We start from the raw sequence: 22,578 nt of genomic DNA on the forward strand, positions 1-22,578 counted from the left end.
ATGTGCAAACTAAATGCAAATTTGTTATTTACGTAAGAAAAATATAAATAGGAATTACTAACCTATAGAATTAATGCGAGATTCATGGTCTTTCAGTTTCTTGACATACTTATCAACTTCTTTTTCCAAAATTAAACAGTTCTGACATGAGGATTCGTTGGCCCTACAAGAAAAAATTATAATTAAGTAGTGAACTCTGACAGTTACACACTGTTGCAAGTAAATATTGCACACTAATTTTACCATGGTATGTGATTAATGATGGCATTTTCTTGACAAGTCAGCTTGAAACATATAATAAAAAGAGTTAGTCTTTATTTTTCTTTGGTGCTCAATGTGATTTATGAATAAAATAAAATTCTATTGAATCCATTATTGCAGTAAGTGATAAGGAATGCTACTGAATAGATGATGTTTTTGTACAAGAAATAATCAAAAATACAAAAAAGGAATCCTACCACCATTTGCCACCACCATTACTATTCTATTGAAATCACTCTTTGAATTTGTCTTTTAAATGGTTAAACCTCTCTCTCTCTTTATTTATTTTTTTTTTTTTGCTGTGTATCCTTCAACTCTGGATTTTTAATGGAATATTTTTTTTTAGAAATGAAGAACTGTAATGGGAAACACAGTCTCATCATCAGTGCGACAGACACAGAGAGACAGTGTCACCCAAGGAACTGCTGCAGACGTGGTAAATGCATGCCAAGAATAACCTATTTCACACATAGTTATAAAAAGTTTCCCTCAGAAAGTGCTAAATAAAATCACTTGCATAAGGCCCTTAGCTATTTTCAATTTTTGTTCAGATGATGCTTATCATGATGTTGATTTTGTCACCCGGTTTAAAAAACTGAGACAGCTCTCAGTAAATATTTATCATGTACACGACTGTGATTGTATCACACCTTATCTGTTTTAAACTACATCTGAAGCTAGAAAATCTTGAGATTGGGGGAACAGCTAACAACTGGCTCAGCTCTTATCTTAAAAACAGGGAACAATATGTGGAAATAAATCAAGAAAGGGACAACGTCATTAGGAAATATAATCGCTGTTAAATATGGAGTGCCACAAGGATCAGTAATGGGTCCTGTTCTGTTCTTACTCTATGTAAATGACCTAAACATAAGCAATGACAGCAGTAAAATATTTCAATTTGCTGATGATATGAGTGTTCTAATTACAGGAAACTCAGAAGAAACTCTTGAAAAAAAAAAAAAAATAAAAGAAGCCACTGACAGGCTAACATGTTACTTTGATGGCAATGACTTAATAATAAACACTGAAAAAACTGTAGCTATGAATACACACAAACAAAAAATCTGACATCACCCAATCTAGATCTATACGGACAGACAATCGCCAAAACAGCCTGTACCAAATTTCTTTGACTTCATCTACAAGACAACTTGGAATGGAAAGCACATATTGAGCAAATGAACAAAAAATTAAGTACATCTTGTTTTGTGCTGCGTACATTAAAAAATTGTACCAGCTACAACACCCGTCAGTGTGTATATTATGCAGTTGTACACTCTCACCTCCGGTATGGGATTATGTTCTGGGGAAATTCTGGAGATGCCATCAAAACATTCAATTTTTGTGGAGAAAACAAAAAAAAGTGTGTTTCTTAGTTACTCCTGAATTTTAACATAGGCTTAATTCAACAAAATCCAAGACTCTCAAGGTAACCCACCTGCTTGAAGTGACACGCATTATGCCCTTTGCAGTATACACTTTTTGTGTCAATTTCTGTAACCATCTTTTTAAAATCTGTGGCACCACCTTATTGCACTGCAGCTGCACTTTGTCATTTTAATGTTGTGAAAGCCAAAATGCTGCTTGAAGCGATGAAACCAATCTGAGGTGGTCGAGAAAGATGGGTCTTTCCCTTCTTTCGTTAAATCTTAGTACAAGCCCTTTGCTGTAGATCTAATTGCAGTTACCGAGAGAGGCATCTGCTGGTGGTCGTGTTGCTCAATCAAATGGCTTAACATTTTCTCCACTGTTTCCATTGCATCCAGCAGTGATTTGGACACTCTTAGCACACTTGAGTACTTGAAGAGTGAACAGCTTTTTGAACTAATTCCGCATTGTCAGGAATAGGTCTCACTGTGGAGTTATTAAGTCCCAAAGCATGCTGAATGACAATAATACGGTTACCTTCGTCATAGCAATGCAGACTTCTACCTTTATTTCTAATGAATAAGACTTTTGTACACTCTTCTTTCCCTCAACAGACACACTCTCTTTCCTTTTACCCGATATTCTAAATATAGGCCCTGTCAACTGCAACTTCACAGCTCTACTGATCTGAAATGATGATTCACGTATCAACAAGCACAACAGAAGATGTGCAAATCCATCACTGACCTTGTGAACCATGTTCCTGATTTGTTGAAGAGCACAGGGCCCTGTCTGTTGCCTTGTTAGCTTTTCATTCTGAGGTTCTATCATTGTTGCTGTTGGTAAGGAGGAAAACAAGAAACTGTTGTGTGGACTTGTCTTGTATTTTTATTGTAGTCTGCTGTTTGAAATAAAACTTTCACAAAAATACAATCACATCTGACAGCCCACTTAACAAAGACCAAAAATGGTTGACTATGGGGAGAAAATCCTGTGGTCAAAAATTTTTGTACAATGGTAGGAGGGAGTGCTACAAACAACATACTAAAAAGTCCTGATCAATTGGGAGTGAGAACTGGGGTGGATTGGGGGCATTTAAAGGTCATTTTTTTATGTTTTTCTTGAATAATTCGTAAACCATGGCTACTAGCAAAAAGGTTTCCCAGTACTAATTTAAGCAAATTAAATTTACTGCAATAAATCTCAGAGTCATTTTCTTTTAGGACTTATCGTTTCCATGTTGGAGAATTGCAGATTATTAAAAATACTGTTTTAACGATATAAAATCATTGTTTATTTTTAAATGAAGTGGGTTAAAACAAATATTAAATGTATGTACCAAGTGTAAATGCAGCAGAGCCATATTAAGAGATGAACTGTGTTCAGGTAGGGGGTAGAAGGTAGAAGTGTAAGGGAAGGTAGGTTGCTGGAAGGTGGTCACTCACTTTCCTTTACCATACATCTGCCAACTGAATAGTGAGAGGGTGATTCACTACTCTATCCAGCTCACTACACGACAAGCAGTAACTTCATAGTGTTTCACAAGTATATAGAGACCCTCCACAGTACTCCTTACGAATAACAGGAGAGACAGTGTGCAGACATGTCCAGGCAATGTTCATTTTCCACAAAGTGCGTTAATGCTACATGGGATGCATATATGAGTTACTACTACTACTAAACGGACAGAATCTACGTAAATCTCTGTACACCATTCTATACTGATATAGGGGAAATTGATTCTTAGTCATCCTATATGCCAGTTGTTGTGTTCTTCGGGGATAGGTAACACGCCCACACCGAGCACTTCTCACTTTTCGGTTTACAAGGATACTATCCCTCCCCAGGATTCCTGTTCTATTTCCTTAAGTGAGTAGACAAAAAAGCTTCATTAAGCCCGTACTTAAACAGAGGGTGAGTAAGAATTAGTTCTCCACCACTATGAGTGTAGAACAATCTACAGAGATTAATGTAGAGTCTGCCCATACGTGTTTCTTGCATTAGTATCGTTAATTACTCATACACACATCCCATGTAGTGTTAATACACTTTGTGGAAATAAACATCCCATGGGCATGTCAGCACACTGTATCTCCAGTAATACATAAGGCGCGCTGCGAAGGGTCGATATAAATTTGTGAAACATCCAGCAGTTGTTGCTTGTGGCATAATGGGGTAGACAGCGTGAGGAATCATCTGCTCATCATTCACTTTGCATCCAGTGACCTACCTTTTCTCGTGCTTCTGTGCTTCTACCCTCTACCCATTCCCATCCTGTTAGATATCCCATAAATATGGCTCTGCTGCATTTCGACGTGGTAATATTTAACAATTGTTGTTAACCCACTTCATTTTAAAAGAAACATAGATTTTATACCATTACAACAATGTTAATACTGTATGATTCTTCCATCCCTGGAACATGGAAACTATTACTCATAGAGAGAAAAAGAATAGGATCATTTTTGTAGGAAATTCAAAACAGTAATTTAATATAGTACTAAGAATCTTTTTCACATAAAAACCTACCAGATACTTCTATGTTTACAGAATATACAGAAATGAATTTTCTAAGCAATCTTGTACATTGAATAAAGAAGCACTAGTCCTTCTTTCCCTTCCTCCTATTCACCTGTTTGAATCATGCCACTTCCACAGATTAACAAAGATTACTGTAATATTATTTCAGCCACACATAGAGAACAGAAAATATCTTGTGCAGGTTTATTTCTGACCAGTTAGTAGCAAGATGTCACTGTACATATGATAATGAAAAGAGGTTGTTTTGACCTTTGGAGGAGACCAGTGACCTCCATATCTAAATGGATCACAGTATTTACAGTCACGGTCACATTTTATTTTATTTGCACAGATAATTGGTTTCAACTTTACAGCCACCATCAGCTCTACAAGACGAAAATAAAAAGAAAGGTAGTTCAGACTACATGGAGCAGAAAAAGGAGTATGCCTATTATATCATAAAGCAGTGGCACAGGGGGTGTGAAGTCATTAACTGAACTGACTCACAATGTACACATACATAATTAATGGCAGCAGTAACAAAGCTCAGGGCTGCGGAGGTGGTGATGACATAACTTAAAAAGTAAATAGTTTGTGAGAATAATGAATTGCATTCTTACATTTCACGTATTCTACTACACCTTACAGTCTTAAGAGGTATGCTACATCACTGCTGTTTCATTGACAGACTTAGTGTCATGTCTTCAACTTTACAACACATTTATGTGGTAAAATGCATTATTATTTGATAATCTCCTTTATTGTATACCCACCATTATTTACTCTACTTCACTTGCATTTAATTCTATTGCATACTAAGCCAATCTCCCATGTATACATGAAGTGACAGCATTGACTATTGTTCTTCGTAGTGCACTGGTAAGCTCTGACCTTCCCTCTAGCCTTTTAACAATCAGTACTTTGTTTTGAATTCAGCTCAAATCTAAGCTCTCTCTTTCTGGAAACTCTTTAAAATTTTTGGCAATCTGAATCTCAGCTTTACCTCATTCTTACTTCTGTGCTGTTTCCTGCAATTTTTGTTGTTCCTTATTCATGGTCGAAAGTAACTATTCCAATCTTCTAGCAACTGAACTTTGAATTTTTTCTTCTTATTATGCTGAATACTTGCAATCACTGTAGCTATACAATCAAGGATGGACAACTATTTTTTCTACATGTGTAAATGATCTTGTCAAGTGCCCCTTGTCATAAAAGTGCTCTTTGTTAGCAGCTCAATATCAAGAAACTTCTCTGGAAAAAGGGAGGAGGCAGGGATATTCTTCCAAACATAGCCTGTCTGACAACTCACTGGGATACTTCATATGTCTGCAGCATTTCTTTGCAACTTTTGTACTGGCAATGAGGAAGTCAACACAATTCCAATAAGTTGCAACACCACAAGGCAAAAGGTTGACAAAACAAGCATGTGGAATCATAGAGGAAAGTTTTTTTTCTTGTCATTTTTTATGTTATACTGTTTTGAAAAATTCAACAGATTATATTCAATGTTAGCACACTCCTTGCAGTAAACACAGGAAAGTTTACCACTAGCCAACAAAATTGGATGATATACAATGCCAAATTCGTAATAGTAATAGTAATAATACAAACAACAACAACAACAACAACAACAACAACAACTATATTACTGGAACATACCCACACAATATCACACATTTGCTATACATGGATTATCTAAAACTACTGGCAGCAACAAATCAACATCTCAACCAATTACTAAAGATAACAGACGTATTCAGCAATGATATAAATATGGCTTTTGGAACAGACAAATGTAAGAAAAATAGCATAGTCAAGGGAAAACACACTAAACAGGAATATTACATATTGGATAACCACAGAGACTGCATAGAAGTGACGGAATAAACAGATGCCTATAAATATCTAGGATACAGACACAAAATACGAATAGATAATACAAATATTAAAGAAGAACTAAAAGAAAAATATAGACAAAGACTAACAAAAATACTGAAAACAGAATTGACAGCAAGAAACAAGACAAAAGCTATAAATACTTACGCTATACCAATATTGACCTACTCATTTGGAGTAGTGAAATAGAGTAACACAGACCTAGAAGCACACAATACACTTACACGATCACAATGCCACAAATATAGAATACATCACATACATTCAGCAACAGAAAGATTCACATTAAGCAGAAAGGAAGGAGGAAGGGGATTTATCGACATAAAAAACCTACATTATGGACATATATCTAAAAACAAAGTTGATGTGACTTACCAAACAAAAGTGCTGGCAGGTCGATAGATACAAAAACAAACACAAACATACACACAAAATTCAAGCTTTCGCAACCAACGGTTGCTTCTTCAGGAAAGAGGGAAGGAAAGGGAAAGACGAAAGGATGTGAGTTTTAAGGGAGAGAGTAAGGAGTCATTCCGATCCCGGGAGCGGAAAGACCTACCTTAAGGGGAAAAAAGGACAGGTATACATTCGCACACACACACATATCCATCCGCACATACACAGACACAAGCAGACATTTGTAAAGCCAAAGAGTTTGGGCAGAGATGTCAGTCGAGGTGGAAGTACAAAGGCAAAGATGTTGTTAAAAGACAGGTGAGGTATGAATGGCGGCAACTTGAAATTGGCTTTCCAGCAGGGATACGACTTCCTCAAATCCTGCCCTGAAATGAGATCCATCCTTCATGAAATCCTCCCCACTCCACCAAGAGTGTCTTTCCGCCGTTCACCTAACCTCTTAGTTCATCCCTATGAAATTCCCAAACCACCTTCCCTACCCTCTGGCTCCTACCCTTGTAACCGGCCCCGGTGTAAAACCTGTCCCATGCACCCTCCCACCACCACCTACTCCAGTCCTGTAACCCAGAAGGTGTACACGGTCAAAGGCAGAGCCACGTGTGAAAGCACCCACGTGATTTACCAACTGACCTGCCTACACTGTGAAGCTTTCTATGTGGGAATGACCAGCAACAAACTGTACATTCGCATGAATGGACACAGGCAGACAGTGTTTGTTGGTAATGAGGATCACCCTGTGGCTAAACATGCCTTGGTGCACGGCCAGCACATCTTGGTACAGTGTTACACAGTCCAGGTTATCTGGATACTTCCCACACCAACCTGTCAGAACTCCGGAGATGGGAACTTGCCCTTCAGTATATCCTCTCTTCTTGTTATCTGCCAGGCCTCAACCTCCGCTAATTTCAAGTTGCCGCCACTCATACCTCACCTGTCTTTCAACAACATCTTTGCCTGTGTACTTCCGCCTCGGCTAACATCTCTACCCAAACTCTTTGGCTTTACAAATGTCTGCTTGTGTCTGTGTATGTGCGGATGGATGTGTGTGTGCCCAAACTCTTTGCCTTTACAAATGTCTGCTTGTGTCTGTGTATGTGCAGATGGATATATGTGTGTGTGTGTGTGTGTGTGTGTGTGTGTGTGTGTGTGTGTGTGTGTGCGTGTGTGCGTGTGTGCGTGTGTGCGTGTGTGCGTGTGTGCGCGCGCGCGAATGTATACCTGTCCTTTTTTCCCCTTAAGGTAAGTCTTTGAACTCCCGGGATTGGAATGACTCCTTACCCTCTCAATTAAAACCCACATCCTTTCGTCTTTCCCTCTCCTTCCCTCTTTCCTGAAGAAGCAACCGTTGGTTGCGAAAGCTTGAATTTTGTGTGTATGTTTGTGTATCTATCGACCTGCCAGCGCTTTTGTTTGGTAAGTCACATCAACTTTGTTTTTAGATATATTTTTCCCACGTGGAATGTTTCCCTCTATTATATTTTACATTATGGACAGCTAGACAATTTAAGAAAATTCTTTCTAGAGCAAGCAGAAACTAGCAAAATACACAAAGCAATCACTCATATAAATATATCAGCTACACCACTGCAGTTCCATAACCACTTCTACAACCCTTTAGATCACAGAACATCAACAGATATGAAGAAAGTAAATTGGAGAAAGAAAACACTACATGGCAAGCACCCGTATCATCTAACACAGCCACACATCGATCAAGACACATCCAACACATGGCTAAGAAAAGGCAATATATACAGTGAGACAGAAGGATTCATGATTGCAATACAGGATCAAACAATAAACACCAGATATTACAGCAAGCATATTATTAAAGATCCCAATACCACAACAGATAAATGCAGACTTTGCAAACAACAAATAGAAACAGTAGATCACATCACAAGTGGGTGTAAAATCGTAGCAAATACAGAATACCCCAGAAGACATGACAATGTAGCAAAAATAATACATCAACAGCTTGCCTTACAACATAAACTTATAAAACAACACTTTCCCACATACAAGTATGCACCACAAAATGTACTGGAGAATGATGAATACAAATTATACTGGAACAGAACCATTATAATAGATAAAACAACACCACATAACAAACCTGACATCATACTCACCAATAAAAAAGAAGAAATTAACACAACTAATCGAAATATCCATATCCAATACAACAAATATACAAAAGAAAACAGGAGAAAAAATTGAAAAATACATCCAACTGGCTGAGGAAGTCAAGGACATGTAGCATCAGGATAAAGTTGACATTATACCAATTATACTATCAACTACAGGAGTCATACCGCACAATATCCACCAGTACATCAATGCAATACAGCTACATCCAAATTTATATATACAACTACAGAAATCCGTAATTATTGATACATGTTCAATTACCCGAAAGTTCCTAAATGCAATATAACATATACCGTACAGTTAAAAAGGAAGTCACACTTGATCAAGGTCCGCGTCTCTTTCCATTTTTGAACAGACGTAACGTCTGAGAAAAGAAAGAAAGAATAATAATAACAATAATAATAATAATAATACCTCTTTAGTTCTTTCTTCAGCTGGTTTACTTCTACCACTGATGCTTGTAATTCAGTCTTGATGGTCCCATAATGATCTTCTGCTTCTTTCAACTTGGAATGTAGCTCTAGAAAAGAAATAAGGCAATCAGAAATACAAAGGATACTATGGAAATTTTGATAACAACTAGCCAAACATTGCACTTCCAAGAAAATAAAAATATTAGAAGTGGGAAATGGGCCTAAATTGTTGAGCTCTAATAATGTTCAGTTGCTTTCAGCCATAGACTGCAAAGAAGAAGGTTTTCATGATACAAGTTTTTGTGACTTCTATATGGGTCTAACAAAATGTTATTCCATTTCATTGATCTTTTCCCCCTTGGCCACTTCTCTCACTCCTTTAATTGACGAAGACAAATAATAATTTTTTTTTTTAGAAGATGAAAGCCAGTCTTGGCACGCAACACCAGTCATCCTTAAGATGTTTCACAGTAATGCTTGACGCATCACAACTATTAGACTTTAAGATACTGTGACAGATGTAGTACTATTCTAGGCCAACTGAGAAAAAGCAGCCAACAATATGCTTACTTGGGACCTTGTCCATCTAAAGCACATCTGCTCATAGGGTGGCAAATAACCCACACATTTAGTGAAGATCCTGAATCTAGGGGCCTCCACACCCAGCACAGACTTGTTCACAACGGGTTTCTTTTGCTGAAAGCAAAAGAAAATCATCACTGGATCCTATTCTAAATCACCAGAAGCAGCTGCATCTGCCTACAGACAGACAGTGTACCTGAAATAGTTCCCTACAGAGGCAAACCACAATATGATCAGAGAAAGTGCACTAGAATATTATCACTTGAAAGTGGCTAGTTTTAATTATATAAAAGTAAATATTAACAAAGCAAAAAAGTTTGCATTGTTTAATCAAAACTTTTTAAATGAGCCCCTTAAAGAGTTATATCTACAAAATTTTTAAATCTTGGAATTAAATTATGAATGTATTGATTTTGAGAGTGTATATGTTCAACAGCACATGTTCAGTAACACCAAGCCGCCAGGCACCAAGTCAGTGTACTGGGCCGGGGGATATTTAGACAGGATACCAGTGACACATTATGTTTTCAATAATCACTTAAGAGCTGCCCCAGGTTATATAATAATTTTTCTAACAGTAACAAGAATTGCAATCTCTTACACAAAATAAATCCAAGGAATCTGTAGGAAGTGGATCTGAAGAAAATAAAGAGGAAGAGAGAAAAAAAGACTAGTGGATAACTGAAGGGTAAGGTCTCAAGTTTATGAACAGTTATCAAGGGCAGCCAAGATTTCTAAGCCACATTCTAGAGCTGTAAATGTGTAGTCGTAAAGCATCGACTACATACTGAACAGCACAGCACCGCAAAACAGCATCAAGAAGGTGCTAACCTGCGAGCTAATGGAAAGAGCACGCAACGTCACACCTCCAGGAAGGCAGAGTTCAGCGTCCTCTGTCAACACTGACTTAACCAGCAGCCAATTGCTGGTTGGTCCCAGTTCAGCTGCAGGCTTCAAGAGCATCAGTACTGAGTAATAGGACAATGATACTTGGCCTACATTCTGCAAGTAGCAGTAGTAGTAGTAGTAGTAGTAGTAGTAGGAGGAGGAGGAGGAGGAGGAGGAGAGAGTAAATGTAATTGCATGTAGGAAGCCACTTAATAATGAGAAGTTATTTTTTCCGTTTTAGATATAGAGAGTTGTATTATTTTAAAGGTGTTATGTATAAATTCCTAAGGCATTCCAAAAAGCTGTGTTGAAATTTCCCCACCACGGACATGGTGAATGTACACATAAAACAGTTAGCGCATCGGCACTGTACTGGACTATGCGTGGATGCGCACATTGAACAGATGATGTCACACTGTCTAGCTCGTGCTGAAAATCAATGGGCCCCACCGCAAATGCTTTCAGCTTGGCCAAAGTCTCAATTACTGTGGAACAAGTGCATATGACTTTGCTGGTCTCTTTTGGAACATTTGTTGGCTTATTGTTGTGGACTCTCTTAGCAAACATCCATTTGCAGCACCCATAAACTTTACTACATTGTGTAGCACCATTCAGGCTTTGTCATTTATTTTTTGCTTGGAAGGTTTGCCTAAAGTGTTGGTCGCAAACAATGTGCCACAGTTTACAGCTCAGGAATTTCAACTGTTTTGTACAACCAATGGTATCACTCACCTTACTACTGTTCTGTTTCATCCTCAGTCAAACAGAGAACCTGAACAATTTGTGGCTACATTCAAGCAACAGATGAGTGAACTATGTGTCTCCCACACATGGGAGCAAGTGCTGCCACTCTTCCTTTCAACATACTGGTCCCAGCCTCGCGATGATACATTGCCGGCGGAGCTTCTACATGGCCAGCAACACCAAATGTTGCTACAGTTGCTTCACCCACCACAATGTATGGCACCTCCCACACTCCACAAGTATCACTGCTGTGCCTCCAACAGAACCAGATTCATGCTTGTCAATTGCAAGATTCTTACACATATTTTCTGTCCCCAAATTTGCATCCTCTCAGGATCTTGTGGCTGGTGCAGCCTCTTTGGCACCATCTGTGGAAATGATGGAGATGAACCCAGTGCCTTTGCCCCCACAATACCTCAAGTTCCCAGCACTCGACCTGGTGTCACTGTGGACCCAGCACCACACTCACTGTTTTTCATCAGACTAGCTCAGAAAGAGGGTGAGTGCCCTTTGGCAGTTGTCCAATCTATGTTCCCATCGGAGCACAGAATGGATGTTGGGGTGTGGCTGGGGACTCGGCCTTGGTCCCAGTTGCAGCTCTCAGGGCTCCTCATGCTACCCAGCTTCCTGGACCCCCCCCCCCCCCCCCTTTGTCATAAATTTATCATGTAATGTTGGGGAGTTGTAAGGTTGATAATGAATAAATAATCAGGCAAAAGAACTGCTCAAAGTGTACCCCATTTTGACACCTCACCAAATACAACATTAAAATTATTGCACTGTAAAGAAAAAAAAATCTAATGATAACATTTCCTTTCTTTTCTAACATTGGTTTAAGTTAACACTATTTGTAGCCTCTTATATCAATGAGGTTGGGAATTACTACAACGTTGCTTTAAGACAACGATATATTCCACATCAATTTCTAAAATTTAGATTCTCATAAATGCAGAAATATTGGAGGACACATTTTTAAAGTGTTCCTTTACAAAAGAAAATCTGGAGAACTGCTCCAGTTTAATTCTTGCAGCATTACAAAGATAAGTGACAAAGATATTAGTGCCAGTGGTGTGAAGATAACAGCTGAAATTGCTAAAACTAAACAAAGCTCCAAGACCCAACAGAATTCCTATCAGATTTCACAGAGCATTTGTGACTGAGTAACCCCTCTTGTGATCATAATGTATCACAGACCCAACAAGAAACTGGGCCCACCGGCTGGAACATAGCACAGGTTACGTCCATCTGAAAGAAGGGTAGCAGAAGTCATCCACAAAACACCATCCAATATCAATTACGTATCGGTACATCTATTGTAGAATCCTAGAACATACTCTGAGTGCTGACATAATGAAGTATCTAGTAGAGAATCACCTCCTGTCTGCCAGCCAGCACAGTTTTTGAAGGCATCAATCTCACGAACCCACCACACACTTCCCACATGACGTTCAAAAGGACACGAATTAAATATGCCAGGTTGATAGATGCAGTGTTATTACTTCCAATAAGCATTTGATTCAGTACTGCACCAATGCTTATTAATAAAGGATGACCACAAAGGATATCAAGTGAAATTTGTGACTGTAATGAGTCTTTCTTTGTATGGAGACATAGCGTGTTATCTTGGACGGAGGGTTATCAATAGAAGTAACTACTAACATGCCCTAGGAAAGAGTGTTGAGATCTGTGCTGTTCATATTGTGTATTAATAACCTGGCATACACTGTTAACAATAATCTTGAGTTTTTTGTGCAGATGTGTAGTTACCTTTAATGAAGTACTATCTGAAAAAAGCTATACAAATATCCAGCCAGAATTTGATTAGATTTCAAGGACTGCAATATGCCTTAAATTTACACAAATGTAAACTGTATGATTAACAAAATGTAGAAAAGTAGTACCCTATGACTACAATATCAGTGAGACATACAAACCGATTTTGCATTTGTTAATTTGAGCATATTAGCCATTTAATCCTGGAGATGAAGTCATACCTTGAAACACATTGCAATATGAAATAACTCAAGCTAGTTAACAAGGAATTGTAACTAGCAGTTTTTGTAACAATGAGTAACACTGATTTATTTAGAACAAGAAATACATACATGATACTACCTAGAAACCAGGAACTCAAGTGTGTACTTCAAAGCAAAGTCCAATCTGCACCGTATCAAAATTACACCTATGACACAGTCCACAATATTAACGTCATCACTGTGTATTCGACAGATCTCATGGGCTGAGACTCAATGGAATTTGTGTGATTCATCACACGATTGAAGGTCCACTGCGGACAGAAAAACAGTTGTTGACCAGGATGATGGAGGTGAAACTGATTGTGATGGCACCACCAAAATCTGTGGGCAGAGGCCACAGATACATCACAGAGCCATGGTGAACATAATCATGCTGATCCAGGCTGAGTGGCGACTGAGCTCGTGGGCCAACATGGGGATGCTCACCTGGATGATAGAGGCCTCCGTGACATTATGCTAGCACAGGACACAACATGTCCAAGAGGATGTTGTGATGGGCAGCCATGCCAGTCCACTGGGCTGTAACCTTCACTTGGTGAGGCCATGGGAGTTGCTATAAAACCACAGAAAGCATTAGGTGCAGTGTTAGACATCATTTCCTTACAGGTGATGGTCACGGCACAGCCCTTCTTTGTTGAAAGTCCACTGGCCAAAGTTCTGAACACCAAATGTGTCTAGGATGGTTGCAATAGATGGTAGAGCGACCCTCGCGGAAGTCGTCCCGACATGGAGCCAGTAAGCCATGTGACTCCAGGACGCAACCCAACTCCTCACACACCATACGTTCCACCAGCTTACGCAGAACGTTGGTGACGCTGATGGGCCAATAGCTATCCACATCAAGCGGGTTTTTACCAGGTTTGAGCACCAAATGATGGTGCTTTACCACCATTGCGATGGAAAGACACCATCGCACCAGATCTGGTTGAAGATGATGAGGAGATGTCACTTGTAGTCAGATGAGAGTTGTTTAATCATCTGACTGTGGATCCAATCTAGTCCAGGAGCAGTGTCAGAGCAATGTGTAAGAACACTGAGGAGCTCCCACTCTGTAAATGGAGCGTTATAGGATTCATTGTGGCATATAGTAAATGAGAGGACTTTCCCTTCCAGACGCCGTATGAGAGTGTGAAAGGCTGGGGGGGAGGGGTAATTTTCCAACACAGAGGCTCAGGCATAGTTCTCGGCAATCGTGATTGTGTTGGCAGATAACACGCCATTTACAACAACACCGGGAACACCTGTTGGGAGGTGGTGGTTGTTGGGATGTTTAAGGGGGACTAAACAGCTAAGGTCATCAGTCCCCCATTCCAAAAACAGGCGAAACAAAAATTTACGGAACAGGTAAAACCCCAAGGGGGGAGGAGACGCCCCTCCCCCCAGTTACTGAAAGAACACCAATGTGGCAGCGAACACTAGAGACAAGAAGAGTACAGACGAACATCGGACAGAAAGAAACGGAAGAAAAGAAGAGGGCCGGAGACTGGTTGACTGACCATGGGAACAAAATTGGGAAAGAATCAACCATCCGAATACACAAATTAAAATCTGCAACCAATGAGAGACTCAAGGACAAGATACACAGAAAGGGAAAGGGGCAGGTCCCCCCTAAATGGAACCATAAAAAGGACTACCACGGATAAAATTTAAAACGTCGTCATCCATGGAGGCATCGTCGCATAAAACCAAAGGCAACGTGCCCGGGAGATTACAAGTCTGCCGGAGGGTGCGCAGGCGGGGACACTCCAACAAAATGTGGGCGACTGTCAACCGGGACCCACACTAACACAGGAGGGGATCCTCCTGATGCAAAAGATGTCCGTGCGTCAGGTAGGTATGGCCGATGCGGAGCCGACACAGGATGACAGAGTCCCTGCGAGAAGCCCGCAGAGTGGACCGCCACACATCGGTCGTCTCCTTAACAGCCCGCAGTTTATTCGGCGAAGTCAGGCTACGCCACTCGTCATGCCACATCCCAAGCACCTTACGGCGCAACGCCAGCTGCAGATCACGAGCTGGGAGGCCGATCTCCAAAGCGGGGGTGTCGATCGCCCCTTTGGCCAGCCTGTCGACACGTTCGTTCCCCGGGATGCCAACATGACCTGGTGTCCAAACAAAGACCACCGAACAACCAGAGCGGGTAATGGCAAAAATAGACTCCTGAATAAAGGATACCAGAGGAGAAGAGGTATAGCAGCGGTCGATAGCCTGGAGGCTGCTCAGGGAATCACTGCAGATGACGATGGACGTACCTGAGCAGGAACGCATATGCTCAAGAACACGCAATATGGCCACCAGCTCTGCAGTAAAAATACTGCAGCCAGCCGGCAAGGAGCGCTGTTCAACATGGGCAGCGTGAGCAAAAGCATAGGCAGTACGACCATCCACCAGGGAACCATCAGTGTAGACAGGCTCACAGCCTGAAAATAAGGCGAGGAGCGCAAGAAAACGGCGACGGAGGGCCACATGCGGAATAGAGTCCTTGGGTTCCCGTGCCAAGTCCAGGCGGACGGAGGGCCGGGGCATACACCAGGGAGGCGTGGGTGCACGGACTCGGAAGGGTGGCAGAAGAGGGAACGACCCCAGTTCCAACAGCAGGGATTGGACGTGGACAGCAATGGAAAGCCCAGACCTAGGTCGCCGGTCAGGCAGAGGGAGGACCCTGGCAGGGAAAAGCAGGCGATGATTGGGATGGCCCGGTGAGCAATGCACGTGGACAGCATAGTTGGCGAGCAGTCGGTGGTGGCGAATCCGCAGCGGGGGAACCCCGGCCTGCACCAGTAGACTATCCACGGGGCTCGTACGGAAAGCGCCAGTTGCAAGCCAAACCCCATAGTGGTGTATGGGGTCCAACAACGTCAACACTGAGGGTGATGCAGACCCGTAGGCCAGGCTCCCATAATCAAGCCTGGACTGCACAAGGGCTCTGTACAATCGCAACAGCGTGCAGCGATCTGCACCCCAAGATGCGTGGCTCAGGCAGCGGAGGGCGTTGAGGTGCCGCCAGCACTTTTGCTTCAGCTGAGTAACATGAGGAACCCATGTGAGCCGGGCATCAAAGACGAGTCCTAAGAAGCGGCTAGTGTCCACCACTTCAAGTAGGTAACCGTCGAGGTAAAGTTCCGGATGAGGGTGGACCGTCCGACGCCTGCAGAAGTGCATAACTCGAGTGTTGGCTGCAGAGAGCTGAAATCCATGAGTCAGAGCCCATGATGCCACCTTGCGAACGGCTGCTTGCAGCCTGCATTCGGCGACTCCCGTAGTCGTTGAGCTAAATGAGATGCAGAAGTCGTCGGCATACAAAGAAGGAGACACCGACGACCCCATGGCTGCAGCCAGACCATTAATGGCCACTAGAAATAAGGAAACACTCAACACCGAGCCCTGCAGGATAGCATTTTCCTGTATATAAGATGAACTAGAGGTGGCACCGACTTGCACCCGGAAAGAGTGGCGCAATAAAAAGTTTTGAAGAAAAGCTGGGAGCTGACCACAAAGACCCCACTCACGCAACGTAGCAAGGATGTGATGCCTCCATGTTGTGTCATATGTCTTCCGCAGATCAAAAAATACAGCAACGAGATGCTGACGGCGGGAAAAGGCCGTACGGATAGCAGATTCCAGCCGCACCAAATTGTCTGCAGCAGACCGGCCCTGACGGATGCCACCCTGGGATGGAGTGAGGAGACCGCGCGACTCAAGGACCCAATACAAACGCCGCCCCACCATACGTTCGAGGAATTTGCACAAAATGTTGGTGAGGGTAATGGGACGACAGCTATCCACCGCCAGAGGGTCCGCACCGGGCTTCAAGATAGGGACAATAACACCCTCTCGCCATTGCGACGGGAACACGCCCTCGCTCCAAATGCGGTTAAAGATGGTTAGGATGTGTCTCTGGCAGTCCCTGGAGAGATGCTTCAGCATCTGCGCGTGGATGCAGTCCGGTCCTGGTGCCGTATCAGGGCAATCAGCGAGGGCAGCGAGGAATTCCCTCTCGCTGAAAGGAGCATTGTATTCTTCAGAACGACGTATGTGGAACGATAACGGCGTCCGCTCCTTTAGAGAGCGAAAGGCGGGAGGGTAAGTTGCAGTCGCAGAGCTCGTAGCAAAGTACGCGGCAAGGTGGTCAGCAATGGCGGCAGTGTCAGTGCAGACAGCACCGTCCAGGGAGATTCCAGGGACACCTATAGGGGTCTGGTATCCATAAATCCGCCGGATGCGGGACCACACGAGCGACGGGGAGACACGGGAGCCTAAGGATGAAACATACCTCTCCCAGCACTCCTGCTTACCCTGTGCAATAAGACGACAGGCCAAGGCACGGAGCTTCTTAAAGGCGATGAGGGTCTCCAGAGATGGGTGCCGCTTATGACGCTGGAGAGCCCGCCTACGGTTGCGAATAGCCTCAGCAATCTCCGGCGACATTGAAATCGGCCAGAAGCGGCAATGGTGGAGGGAGTTGAGCCAGCAGCGCAGCCAAGACATGGCGGGGGAGCTGCCCATCCAGAGGAACGTAAACAGAGCAAACAGTAATAGCCGGCGAGAGCTCAATCCTGACAGCGACTGCCTCTAAAGGCGTCAGAAGGGGTACTGGCGAGCTACAGACAGAGTGGTGAACAAAGAGGCAAGCTCCACCTAAAGCTCGTTGACAGGCAGCGCGGTTCTTATAGTATCCCCGATAACCGCGAATGGCAGGGGTCCGCATTGCCGGAAACCAAGTTTCCTGAAGAGCAATGCAGAGAACAGGGGAAACACTCAAAAGCATCCGGAGCTCAGGCAGGTGGCGGAAATAACCGCTGCAATTCCACTGGAGAATTGAAGCAGGAAGGGATTGGGAGGGCGTGAAGGCGACTAAGAGGCAGACGGCGCCTCAGAGCCAACAGCCGCCACCGGGCGAGAGTCAGCTGTGTCCATAGGAGAGGCCCCCGAGGGTTCCGTGAGGGCGAGATCCGCGGCAGAGGTGAGGATCTCCACCTCATCCCCAGAGCCAGAACTATGTACAGCAGGCGGTACTGAAACCGCCGGAACGTCCTTCTTCTTGGACACGTTCCGTTCCTTCTTCTCGCGTCTGTCCTTTGGCTTAGAGGGCTGGGAGAGTTTCTCTGAAGGAGCATCGGAGGCTGACGACGATGCAGAAGCCCTACGACCAGCAGGTGGCGGAACCTTCAGCCGCTGGCTGACATCCGGCTGGGTAGGAGAAGAAACGGAAGAAGGGAGGGCCCCAAGGGACCCCTTCCGTGAGAGAGGAACCGGCAGAGGCAACGCTGGCGAAGAAGGAGGGGGAGGGATCGAGCCCCCTGGTTTTTGAGCAGATGTCACTCCCGAAGCATGTGCGGGGGGAGTGACAGAAGAGGGTTTGCCCCCAACTGCTAAGGGGGCAACAGAGGAAGGCTTGCCCCCAGACACGAGGGGGGCAGACAGAGATGTACGGCCCCGAGGGCCCACTGAAGGCGGCACAGATGAGGCGACAACTGCCGCCCGCGAGGGCGACGATAACGTGGCTGCAGCATAGGATGTTCGAAGCGGGACAGGATACAAACTTTCGAATTTAAGTTTTGCCTTGCGATAAGTAAGCCGGTCCAGGGTCTTAAATTCCATTATCTTCCGCTCCTTCTGAAGAACGGGGCAGTCCGGCGAGCAAGGAGAGTGGTGTTTCCCACATTTGACATAGACAGGTGGAAGCGCACATGGAGAATCGGGATGAGAGAGGCGTCCACAATCTCGACATGTGGTGCTGGATGGGCAACGGGAGGACATATGCCCAAACTTCCAGCACCGCATCGGGGGAGGGATGTATGGCTTGACGTCACAACAGTAAACCATTACCTTGACCTTCTCAGGCAATACAGCACCCTCGAAGGCCAAGATAAAGGCACCGGTAGCCACCCTGTTAGTCTTGGGTTCTCTGTGTACACGACGGACAAAATGCACACCACATCGTTCCAAGTCAGCTCTCAGCTCGTTGTCAGATTGTAACAAGAGGTCGCGATGGTAAATAATCCCCTGGACCATATTTAAGCTACTGTGGGGAGTGACGGTAACAGGGACGTCTCCCAGCTTATCACACAAGAGCAACGCCCGGGACTGGGCTGAGGAGGACGTCTTGAGGAGGATGGACCCATTCCTCATTTTAGACAACCCCACCAGTTCCCCAAACTTATCCTCCAGGTGTTCCACAAAAAACAAAGGCTTTGTCGAAAGAAAGGAGTCACCATCAGTCCTGCTGCAGACAAGGTATTGTGGTACATAAGGCTCCGGCTTGGCACTAGATCTGTCTCCCTCCCACAGCGCAGCCAACGAGGGGAACGACTGAGAGTCATATTATGCAGCATCAAATTCAATTCTGCCTCGCTTAGAGACGCTGGTGGCAGTACAACCACCAGCTTGGTGAGATTTATTGCGCTTCATTGCGCCACATCCACCCAGATGCCACCTACTCCGAACGAGGGCTCTCCCCAAGGGCGCCACCCAGCCAAAGCAACAGGTACCTGGCTGATATCCCGTTGCCCGGAGTCCCCGTGCCCCAGACAAGATGGGCACATACTCCTTGGCACGCATGGGGAGGAAACAGCTCTGGCATCTGTAGTGCGATCCCTGCGTGGTCAGGGGGCTACCACCAAGAGGGTACATGACGACCCCACCACAACGGACTGGCTACCGTGCTGGATTTTAGGTGTTGAAAGGGTCCACAGTTGTCGTGGGCGCTAAGAAGGGGATTGCGCACAAGACAAGGAGGCAACACAGAAGACATGGGGTGTAAATCCCGCCACACGACAATAGATAGCATGCAAGATGGTGGTGCACGATGGACCAATAGAAAAACAACACATAAGGCGTCCTTCCCCAAATGGCACGCACTAACAACGGAAATTTTGAAAATTTCAGGTCAAACCCAAGAGGGGACCATCACATAAGGCCGAAACGTTTGAGACTCCTTTTAGTCGCCTCTTACGACAGGCAGGAATACCACAGGCCTATTCTTACCCCCGAACCCGCAGGGGGACCTGTTGGGAGCTGGTACCCAAAACACGTTTGATCCTTGCCCAGATTTGGGAAGGTGAAGTATGGCACCCAATGGTCGTTTGATAAGTTGGCAAATGTGGGCATGGAGTCGCTTAAAGGCTATGAGGTGCTCCAGAAAAGGTTGCCACTTATGCCGCTGTAGAGCTTGCCGATGCTCCTTAATTGCTTCAGTTACTTCTGCTGACCACCGAAGGACTGCCTTTCGCCAGGGACACCCTAAGGAGTGAGGGATCACATTTTCTGCTGCAGAAAGGATTGTTGTTGTCACTTGCTCAATCATCACATCAATGTTTCCATGCGGGGGAGATTCAACGGTGACAGCAGAGGTAAAAGTTTCCCAGTCCACCTTGTTTAAAGCTCATTTGGGCAGGTGTCTGTGGGTCTGACGCCGGGACAGTGACAGGAAGATGGGGAAGTGGTCACTACCACACAAGTCATCATGGGCTCTCTCCAGTGGAAAGATGGGGGAAGTCCTGGGCAGCAGATTGATAAATCAATGGCTGAGTAACTACCATGAGCCACACTGAAATGTGTGGCGGCCCCAGTATTTAAGAGGCACAGGTTGAACTGAGACAGTAAAGTTTCAACATCTCTGCCTCGGCCAGTAAGCATGGTGCTTACGCAAATCTTCCAAAAGTAGGAAAGGTTTAGGGAGTTGATTAATCAGTGCAGCTAATAGAATCAGGGGTACTGCACCATCTGAAGGAAGATGTACATTGCAGACAGTTATCTCCTGTGTCATCCTTATTCTGTCAGCCACAGCTTCAAGAGGGGTTTGAAGGGGCACAGGTTCACTACAGACTGAGTCTAGGACATAAACGCAAACTTCACCTGACACTCGATTATAGTCACTATGGTTACTTTAATATCCATTATAGCCGCGGAGTGCAGGGGTCCGCATTGCCAGGAACCATGTTTATTGGAGCGCAATGCAGAAAGCAGGTGTAAAGCTTAACAGCTGCCGTAGCTCAGCCAGGCAGTGGAAAAAACTGCCGCAATTCCAGTCGAGGACGATATCAATGTGAGACTGGGAAGGCAGGAAACACTCAATGAGGCAGTTCACACCTCAGGTTCACCTGCTGCCACCAACTTATTTCCTGAACAGGAGGGTCAGGCGAGATCTAGGTCCTCAGTGGACGCCAGAATCTTCACTTCATCCTCAGACATAGAACTTATAGGTAGCGGTGGTGTGGGTGCCATCGCAATTCCCTTGATCTTGGGGATCCTCTTTTTGGATTTCTCTCACTGCTCCTTGTGTTTCACTGGCTGGGAAGACTCCACCAAATCAGTCTCCAGGACTGAGGATGATTGTGAAGCCCTATGAACAGCTGATTTTGGGCTCTTCAGCGACTGGCGGGTATCATCTTTCCCACTAGCAGAAAGCTGGGAAGGGAGTGGCCCAACGGACCCTTTCCTAGTGAGAGGAGTCAAAGAAGACTTACGCTTCTCTGGCGCAGAACTGGGGACTGATATCCCCGACAGTTGGTGGGTTGGGGGTGGGGGTGGCGGGAGGGGGAGGGTCTGTTGCTCCCGAAGTAGGTTGTGCAGGAGCAACAGGGAGGGAAGTGCCCCTCACCATCAAGGGGTCAGCTATAGTCTTCCGGCTCTGAGAGGTGATTGGGGTTGGCGGAATTGATGGGGCTAGAACTGTTGTAGCGGTGGCGTAAGACAATGACATATGTACAGGATGTAGATGTTCACATTTCCTCTTAGCCTCAGTGTAGGTCAGTCAGTCCAGGGTCTTGTACTCCATGATTTTCCTTTCTTTCTGGAGAACCCTGCAGTCAGGCGAGCAAGGCGAATGGTGGTTTCCGCAGTTAACACAATGGGAGACAGGGCACTAAGAGTATTTGGATGTGATGGGCGCCCGAAATCTCGACATGTGATGCTGGGAGTACAGTGGGAAGACATAAAGTCAAACTTCCAGCATTTAAATAATCACATTGGGGGAGGGATATAGGGCTTTACATCACAGCAGTAGACCATCACCTTGACCTTCTCGGCTATTGTATAACCCTCGAAGGCCAAGATGAAAGCACCGGTGGCAACCTGATTATCCCTTGGACCTCGGTGGACATGCCGAACAAAATGTACACCTTGCCGCTCTAAATTAGCTCAAGCTCATCGTCAGACTGCAAAAGAAGGTCCCTGTAGAATATAATATCTTGGACCACATTTAAGCTCTTATGAGACGTGATGGTTACAGAAACATCCCCCAGCTTGTCACATGTGAGTAATGTCCATGACTGGGCAGAGGATGCTGTTTTGATCAA

At 44.3% G+C, this 22,578-nt stretch overlaps 1 protein-coding gene across 2 annotated transcripts in view; it reads right to left on the minus strand.

Moving 5' to 3' along the window:
* LOC126353873 (uncharacterized) overlaps positions 1 to 22,578 on the minus strand; it is a 107,860-nt gene that overhangs the window by 52,489 nt on the left and 32,793 nt on the right. For both annotated transcript variants that reach the window (XM_050003058.1, XM_050003059.1), the window contains exons 2-3: positions 9,031 to 9,136; positions 63 to 163 (exon numbers count right to left, since the gene is read on the minus strand). In XM_050003058.1, the coding sequence (XP_049859015.1) occupies positions 63 to 163; positions 9,031 to 9,136 (207 nt within the window). The remainder of the gene's footprint in view (positions 1 to 62; positions 164 to 9,030; positions 9,137 to 22,578) is intronic.

Source organism: Schistocerca gregaria, chromosome 3, assembly GCF_023897955.1.
Source record: "Schistocerca gregaria isolate iqSchGreg1 chromosome 3, iqSchGreg1.2, whole genome shotgun sequence".
Taxonomy (NCBI): Eukaryota; Metazoa; Arthropoda; class Insecta; order Orthoptera; family Acrididae; genus Schistocerca; species Schistocerca gregaria.